The sequence below is a fragment of the Gordionus sp. m RMFG-2023 genome, chromosome 1, assembly GCF_954871325.1.
Source record: "Gordionus sp. m RMFG-2023 chromosome 1, tfGorSpeb1-WG-v2, whole genome shotgun sequence".
NCBI classification, from domain to species: domain Eukaryota; kingdom Metazoa; phylum Nematomorpha; class Gordioida; order Chordodea; family Parachordodidae; genus Gordionus; species Gordionus sp. m RMFG-2023.
The window spans coordinates 27,665,223-27,675,107 of NC_088775.1; the positions used below are offsets into that span (position 1 = coordinate 27,665,223).

Genomic DNA, 9,885 nt, shown 5'->3' on the forward strand with positions numbered 1-9,885 from the left:
ATATTTCAACTGGCCATAAGATAGTGCGCTACATTTTTGAAAATATAGCGATACGCCTTTTTATTTTTATAAAATAGCGGTAAAGCACGCTATTTTTAAAAGTAGCTTTTAACAACATTATAAAATGCTTCCTTTCTTCTTATCTCCCTCTTTCTCCTTCTCAATTTTAAAATATTTAATTTTCAATAATTTTAATGTCATAATTTATTTTCGTTTTATTTCATTTAATATAATGTTCATTATATAGTAAGATTTATTTTTTAGGAAATCAGGGTTTCGAACCGTTTAGTATAACGGTTCGGTTCGTTCCGGTTTTTAGTTTAAAATTTTATAAAGGTTTTGTTCCATTTCGGTATTTTAAAAAAATAATCATATCGGTTCGGTTCGGTTTATAATTTATAACGGTTCTTTTCGGTTTGTTCCGGTTTTTATAAATTTAATTTTAAAAAAAATTAATCATTAACCATGTATATATTAATTTTAGAGAAAAATCTTTTTATAATTTCTTATTTAATTTAACCATGAATGATAATCTAATAGATATTTTTATTAAACTTAGTAAATATAAATTAGACAAATCAATTCTTTTTATTTCATAAATAAGATAAACACAAACATGCGCAAATACAATGAGGAATAAAATAACACATAAATATAATGAAATTTATATTATTTATTTTTAAAAAGAGAATTGGAACGGATAACTAAAATATTTTGTAATATTTCAGGATTTAATTTAGTTCTTTGCGCAGAGAGTATAAACTTAAGGCTAGAAAATGCTCTTTCTACGGATACCTGCGTAGCTGGAACTGCTAGCACAACCATAGCTAACTTATAAAGTTCTGGCATACTATTCTTTACATTTTCCCAATAATTCAAAAGATTTGCATCTTTTTCTAATCTCTCTATATTATCAAATGACCGAATTATATACTCTATTTCTACACATTTATTATAATTTTCTATGCCCTGAGAACTATTCTTATTAAGGCTTTCATGCGACATTAATAAATCTTCAAAATCATCATCTAAGTTATCTTTCGAATGTGAACACGTAGGAATAGTATCTAGATTTTCAATATTCTGATTATTTAAATTTTGGATTAAGTTCCAAGTTTTATAAAGATGTTTTTTGGCGATATCTTTTTCTTCAAATGATCAAAATACATTATATCTTGGGTCGAGATATATAGCTGAGCAAAAAACTTCATTTTTCAAATTAATCTCTCGTGCTTTGATTGTACAAACTAAAAGTTTGGCAAATGAAGTGTCTATTTTGCTAGTTTGCATGATACATTTGATCCATGCTGCATAAAAATCGCCCATGGTCATTTGTTCACTTTATATATATTTTGTCAAAATATAAGATGGATATAAAGCTTTTAATATATCACTAATTATTTTCCATTCATTCTCTGACAAACATTTTTCACGATCATTACTTTGGGCCGATATTTCTTGGCAAAAGTTTTTTAACTCTAATAATCTTTCCAACATTAAATAGATTGAATTCCATCTTGTGCAACAATCTATTAGTGGTTTTTTAAATTTAATTTGGACAAAATAGACATTGTAGTCTGATTTCTTATTTTTTTGCAAATGTTTCTTGCTTTATTAATAATAACAATTTCATTTGAATTTTTTATGCAATCATTAATTGCTAATTGAAATATGTGGGAGGCACATCTAATGCCCATTAACATGGATCTCGTATGAGGTACAAGATTAATACTTTCAATATTAAAAAAAGGTTCTTCATTTTCATTAACAATTATATCATCATTGTTATTTAAATTATCATTATCTAAATAATCATTAAGGATATCATCTTCATCATCTTCTTCATCATGATGTATTAACAGCTTGATTAATTTAATCATGTTAGCTGCATTGTCTGTGGTTATCGTATAAATTTGATCAATTCTTATTTCATGTTCGTTTAGAACATCTAGAATAATTTTTTTTAGATATTCTAATGTATGTCTTTCTTTTATCTCTTTCATGCATAACGTTCTTAATTTTATTTCTCCATTATCTATAAATTGAATATTGATCCCCAGTATGGACCTATCATATCGAGTTGCAATATCTAATTTTAACGATATAAGTTTTTGGTATATTTCTTTTTTTAAATTTTGCGAAAAATCAAATGCCATTTTTTTAATATTATTGCGTATATTTTCAGAATTGATGGTATTACCACCCAATCCTACAATTATCGGATCTATAATATTTCTAAATGCTTTGTCATCAATTGATTTTATTGGTCTCCCATGAACTGTGATTAACTCAGTGCAGGAGCGGATTAAAGTGTCTTTATTAATATTAATTTGTATTGTATTAGTTTTGGTAAAAGCATTTTGAATTGTATTATGATTATTTGCATTTTTTGTTATTGTTTTTTTAATAGTCAAATTATCTTCTTTTTTTTTAATAATTTGAATTCCTTATCGTGGAATCTTTCTATATGTCGTTCAAGATTTGCTGCATGGTCCCCGGTTAAAACTTTACCACAGTTTTCTAGTTTACAAGTAGATTGATTTTTTACAATATCTAATTTAAAATATGATCGCACAGGATTTGACTTTTCCCGAACCATTTAATAGATACTAATATGCTATATGATGATGAATAGATCAGAATCTTTTATTATAAAAATAGAATAAATAAATTTCTTAATAGAATCAGTATAATTTTTTATTTATCTTATCTGACAAGATCTCCCCCAAAAACGTGAATTATATGCAGGCCTACCCTTCATATAATTATGCCGATTTTTTCCTCAAAGATACTAACAACAAACCTTGTACACAGATGAAACTAAACAAGTGAATGGAGCTTACTAATACCATTTTAATAAATAATTTGATTTAATAGAGAAAAGAAAGAAGCAAAAAGATAAGATATAAAATAAGAAGAAAAGGCTGTTTAAAATTCCAAAAACAACTGTTTTTTATTAAAAAATTAAAGTTAATTAAATTAAAACTTTAATGGATACTTTATCATTTTATAATTATCCAATTGAATTTCATGTGTTTAAATTTTATTTGGTACTATAAGATTTAGAAGGTTAATCAGTAAGTAGTTATTATTTCAAGAAATTATCCACTAAAGTGTAAATGGAAATAAATAAATAAATTAACCATAAAATACAGGAATATTAATTAACAATCATATGTTTTTTTTTAATTTCAGAATTCTAATATTCATTTAAGTCATTATAAATTATTCATTATGAAAATATTAATTAATAAGAAATTAATATAAAATAGTATTTTATTAAAAGTAATCAGTACCTGATTTTCTTTAGATGTTAGTTAGAATTATGATTTTTCCCAAATTATTAGCAAGTATTAATAAGCTAATTAATAACTAATATACATATATATATATATAAGATTAAACTGTTAATTTAAAGAATAGTCTTGTTTGATTTTAAGATTCTTATCTAATTAACTGGTAATTCGCCTAATCTCTATTAAATTGAGTATTTATTAAAGTGAAAAGAAAAAACAATAAACATGGTGGTATTAATTGACATGTAAAAAATATTCAATTTGAAAAGAAATAAAGAGTTTAAAAATTTCCCCAAGGAAAATTCAAATTTCAAATTTAGGTTAATAATGTTTAAATTTAATTATTTTTTAAAACCGTTTTGAACCGGTTTAAACCGGTTTAAAATATTTATAACGGTTCGGTTCGCTCTTTTTATAGCGGTTACGGTTACGGTTCAGAAAATTATAACGGTTCATTCCGGTTTGGCGGTTCGGTTCGGTTCGAAACCCTGTGATTAATGATAAAAATACTACAAACAAAAATGTCTTTCAATTTAAAAAAATTTTTATAAAAGGAAATAAAAAGTTAAGATTTAGAATTTTTTTTCTAGTTAATACTTAATTTCAAATTTCTTTTTTATATATTTATAATTCAAAATATTAATATTTTTAATAATGCCCCAATTAGTTACCTAAAAATCTTACTGAATATAATATTTTTAAATAAATTCTCATGACAAAAAATTATACAAATATTGATGGAATAGATGCCAAACTAAAATCTAAAATTAAAGGACTTTTTTATTTAAAAAATAATACTATAATGTGTTCGAAGAAAAACAAGCCAATTATTATATTGTCCGAATTGGGTGAAATATTTAAGACACATCACAATGATAAGAATCATACAGGTAAATGTTTATTGAATTACTTTTTATTTGTATTCGAATAATTTGATTGATTAAATAAATATTCACTAGTATATTATTAGCATAGTTGAAAAATATTAGAATATTATTTTATTTTCATATTGTAGTTTATTTGATGTTAGTTAAACCCGACCCAACCCATCAAATTGTGATTATTTTATTTCGGTTTGTCTGAAATTTATTTTTCCATATGGGTTTTTCATCGAATTTAAATTTAATAAATGATATCAATTAGAGATCTGCTTCGGGATTAATATTTTAAGCATGATCCATTTTTTTTAAAATTTGTTAGGCTCTGCCCTATCCCCAATTTTTTCATATATTTGTCCAGAAAAACGCAACCCCATATAAAAATTATAAGCCCGCCCGGCTTGGTCCGAATTTATTTAAATATAGATACCCCTACCCCCCTAGACCGTCCATTAGGGGGCAGAGATTCACCTCCAGTTGAATAGATCTTTTGATTAGCTATCGATTGATACCCATATCAAAAAAATTATTTTTTACACCCCCCCCCCCCCCACTCCTACCCCCTAGACTGCCCATTAGGGGGCAGAGATTCACCTCCAGTTGAATAGATCTTTTGATTAGATATCGATTGACACCCATATCAAAAAAGATTATTTTTATACACACCCCCCTCCCACTCCCACCCCCTAGACCGCCCATTATGGGGCAGAGATTCACCTCCAGTTGAATAAATCATTTGATTAGCTATCGATTGATACCCATATCAAAAAAAATTATTTTTTACACATCCCCCCACCCCACCCCCTTACACCGCCAATTATGGGGTAGAGATTGACCTCCAGTTGAATAGATCTTTTGATTAGCTATCGATTGATACCCATATCAAAAAAAATTATTTTTTACACCCCCCCCCCCCCCCTCCCCCAACCCATCCCCCTAGACTGCCCATTATGGGGCAGAGATTGACCAGTTGAATAGATCTTTTGATTAGCTATCGATTGATACCCATATCAAAAATAATTATTTTTACACCCCCCCCCCTACCTTTACCCCTTAGACCACCTATCATGGGGCAGACATTGACTTCCAGTTGAATAAATCATTTGATTAGCTATCGATTGATACCCATATCAAAAAAGATTATTTTTATACACACCCCCCTCCCCCCCCCCAACCCATCCCCCTAGACCGCCCATTATGGGGCAGAAATTCACCAGTTGAATAGATCTTTTGATTAGCTATCGATTGATATCCATATCAAAAATAATTATTTTTACACCCCCCCCCAGACTGCCCATTATGGGGCAGAGATTCACCTACAGTTGAATAGATCTTTTGATTAGCTATCGATTGATACCCATATCAAAATAATTATTTTTTTCACCCACCCCCACCCGACCGCCCATTATGGGGCAGAGTTGAACTTCAGTTGAATAGATCTTTTGATTAGCTATCGATTGATACCCTATACTAGACATATCTTATCTCATAAGGCCAAAAAAACAACATTGAAAATTAAAAAAACGAAACTCGTGGAAAACGCTTTTAAAATAAGATCCTCTTTATCACGATTAAAACGTGATAATACCATACCGTATAGTTCTTTATCCTTTAAAAATTGAAATTTTAAAGGGATCCCTTTAAATCCCGTGAAGATCCCGGATAGTCATGATCCCTTTAAAAATTACGACATCATTGGTGATTTTATCTGCATAAAAAATCTTCATGATTATCTTACTCCCGTCTATGCTAGCTTACTACTTTCACTTAGATCTTTAATCAAACCTTATAATAAAGGAGGACACGATTCAAATCTATTAAACCTTTTATTTATTAATTTTTCAGTAAGTCAAAAATAATGTTTTTTTATTTAAAAAATACAACAAATTTTATCCTATAATTTAATAATCGCCGAAAACATTATATCATCGAAAAATTATATATTTTCACATAAATCATATCATTATTATTATTATTTAATTCCGACCAATGATGAAACAAATTTTTTTAAAGAAAATTTAATTTTAATCTTCAATTTTGTGATCTTCAAAAATATTTTAGTCAAAATTTTTGAGCAAATAAATTTTATACATTTTTTTTTCAAATTCTTATTAGAATGGTCAATATCTATTTTTTTGTTAATTCATTAAGTATAATTAGAGAACTGCAAAGTAATTTTTTCGCAACCCGAGCCCGACCCGAGCCCGAATTTAAAATTTTTTTTTGCCCGACCCGAGCCCGAGCACACATTTTTTAATCCAACCCGACCCGAGCCCGACCCGAATAAAATTTTGCAATTTAAGTTTTAATATTATAATAACCAAAAAAAAATTTATGTGTATTTATTCAGTTCAGCCACCTTAAATAAAAGTTTATTTGACGGCCATAATCTATTCAAGATATATATTAAGTTGCATTTTATTAAATTTGTAAAAAATATTATAAATTTGGTGTTGATATATTTAGATATACTATGAATATAAATAGATTCCAATTTCTATTGAAAGTGTTTAGATTTGATGATATGAATACAAGAAATACAAGGAAAGCACTTGATAAAGCCACACATATTAGAGAAATTTTTGATATTTTTAATGATAATTGCAATAATACTATTCTGTTAGACAATATGTTACTATTGATGAAATGCTTCCTGCATTCAAAGGAAAATGTCCATTTAGGCAATATATGCCAAATAAACCATCAAAATATGGTCTGAAAATATATGCTCTAGTTGATTCTAGAACTTTTTATACATTAAAAACAGAATTATATACTGGCAAAATCAGCCAGAAGGGCCATATAAATTGTCAAACAAGCCATTTGATGTAGTTGAAAGACTAATTCAACCAATTTCAAAAAGTAATAGAAATATTACAATGGACAATTGGTTTACTATCTATGAATTAGCTAATTATTTAATATCTTCACATTCCCTAACAATAGTAGGGACTATTAAAAAAAATAAAAAGCAGTTACCTGCATTATTTTTTAATAAAAAAAGAGATATATATTCAAGTTTATTTGGATCAAAGAAAATACTACTATAGTTTCATATATACCAAAAAGGTATAAGAATGTAGTGTTGCTTTCAACACTACATTATGATAATAAAATTGATGTAACAACTGGTGAATTGTTAAAACCAGAAATTATCTCAAAATTTTACATATTTGATGATTAATATTTTTTTTGATATATGATATTTTTTTATAAAATTTATGTAATTATCATTATTCAACATTGATTTAATAAAATTTGAATTTTTTGAATTTTATTTAGTGATAATAAAATAATTAAAGGAAGTACTGAAAAAGAAAATTTTATTTCAGTAATTTTAGGAAAATTTGTCTAACTTTTTTTTGGAAGTAAATATTAATCTAAGATTTTGTATTTATTATCTCCAATATTTTTTAAATATATACTCAAAATTTTAGATCTCAATTTTTAATATGTTTTGAGATATATCTAATCAAAATTTGGGGTAAAATAGACCCCACCTTTGTAGTTAAGGGAGTTTTTTCTACCTTTGTAGTGAAGGGTTAAAACAAATGTTAAAAAAGACAATGTATAGGCTAGATAAATAATAAATAAAACTTACATAAAATATGTCTTATCTTGTAATTTACGAGAAACACAATTTAGTAATAAAATAGTTTGGTATCCGGTTGTTAGGTTTATAAAATAATAATTAATAATGACATGACATGTTAATATGATTGATATTTTAATCCTAAAATGTGATAAATATTAAATAATATGATTTTATAATTAATATTATAAATTATACTAACTATTTAAGATATTAATATTATTTATATATTTTCGGGTCGGGTCGGGTTTTCGGGTCGGACAGCTTTTACAACCCGACCCGAGCCCGAACCCGAGAAATTTTATTTTTGATGTCCGAACCCGACCCGAGCCCGCTACGGACAGCCCGTGCAGTTCTCTTAGTATAATTACTTAATTGTTGGTATTATTTTTTTAAATTAACCATTATAAATAATATATCACTAAAATATTTTTTTTCCCTCTCACTTATTTTCACGAATTTACAAAATATTACTGGCAATAATTTTATTATTTACTTTACAAAAATACTGGCCAGTTTAATGTCTAATAGATATTTATCATTTTTACCATGAGATGGCCCAATATCGCTTTTTTTTTACCTATACTGGTAACATAAAAGAATATAAGATATATTTTACCAGTCTTTATTTCTGCAAACAAATTTTTTTGATTTATTTAAGCCATAAAAAATGTCTTTCAATATTTATGAATAGGTAAAAAGTGGCTCTTTGTGTAGGTGATTATTATATGAAATTGATGGGATTGAAATCTTTGTATTTTTTTATTCATTTTTGTTTCGGCTTGGGTTAAGAAATTTATGCTGTCAGAAGAAAACAATGAAACACGAGGAAAATCTCATAAAAGATTTACCAAGGACCTAACCAAGAAATTGTAATTATTCTGTCAGGTCTTGATCCCTCGGCGAACAAACGTTCGCTTTCTCATTGTTCTAAAAATTTTTTAACCCGCTTGCCCGCCCACCCATGTATTTTCTTTCCTCTCGCCAATATTTAAAAAATATACTGGTTGGGCTCCATATATTATTTTATTTTAATGTAAAATTATGAAATAAAAAAATAATTTTTAATAAATAAGGTTTAATTTCGCTCGAAAAATATTTTATAACGCGTACCCGCCCAATGTTTAAAATTTTTTAGCCCAGCCATTACTGACCTCTGACAAGGGCATCACTAGCCTTATATCAGGAGACTCAAAAAAATTTTTAAAATTATTTTCAAAATGACCTTCCTTTTTTAGAGAACATTTTCAATAAAAAGACCGTTTTTAACTAAAAAAAATTCAGGGGACTCGAGCCTCTGTGCACCCCTTCCTCCTCTAGTTATGGTATTGACTAGCTCTAATTTTGACCAGAATCACCTTTGTTCAAAACTCTTTTATATACAATATTATAAATATAATGTATTTCATAAAATGTTATTTTAAAGGTACTACACTCATCACCAATTGTTGGAACGATAATAAAGACCTAGATGACATAGATTACACCCTTTATAGGGTGAGCCGTACGCCGAACCCTCCGCTTATTAGTGGGGGAAATTGCGAAGTTAATTTACATACCCATAATATAGAAATTTTCTGGGCTCATCTGAAGGCTAACATTGTTAAGCACAGCAAGGACCAGTACATGCAAGATTATTTGAACGCCTACGTATACCGGCAAAAGAGGAAATACCTTGGCACCTTCGACGTCTTTAAATTGTTTCTAAAAGATATCATGTTTTCTTACAATGTTGTGAAAGATAAATTATAAAAAGAAAATTATTTAATAATTTATTCTTGTATATTATTCATAATCACGAAAACTCGTCAAATATCGACAAATAAGTATTTATATAGCATATTTATTTTATATGTAAACTGTTATATTTTGTTATATTTTGAATAATTATTTAATAAATGGGGGTAAAATAAATAAATGTTGCAAATCGGTTTTAATTTTAAATTTATTATGACGTCGTCAATCTGATAAAAAGTTAATAAGGGTCTTCGGCATTTTGAACATCATTATTCCAAATATCAATACATATGTAATTAATTCCTTAGTTAGATCTTCCTTAAACAAGTTTTCTCGCGTAAGTGGAAAAATAGATAATATACATTTTGAAAAAATATATATA

The 9,885-nt window shown here is 27.4% G+C and overlaps 1 protein-coding gene across 2 annotated transcripts in view; it reads left to right on the plus strand.

The window, feature by feature from the left end:
- LOC135931079 (uncharacterized) overlaps positions 1 to 9,674 on the plus strand; it is a 52,697-nt gene extending 43,023 nt beyond the window's left edge. For both annotated transcript variants that reach the window (XM_065467945.1, XM_065467944.1), the window contains exon 4: positions 9,193 to 9,674. In XM_065467945.1, coding sequence (XP_065324017.1) covers positions 9,193 to 9,518 — 326 coding nt within the window. In that variant the 3' untranslated portion in view covers positions 9,519 to 9,674. The remainder of the gene's footprint in view (positions 1 to 9,192) is intronic.
- Positions 9,675 to 9,885: the final 211 nt, after the last annotated feature.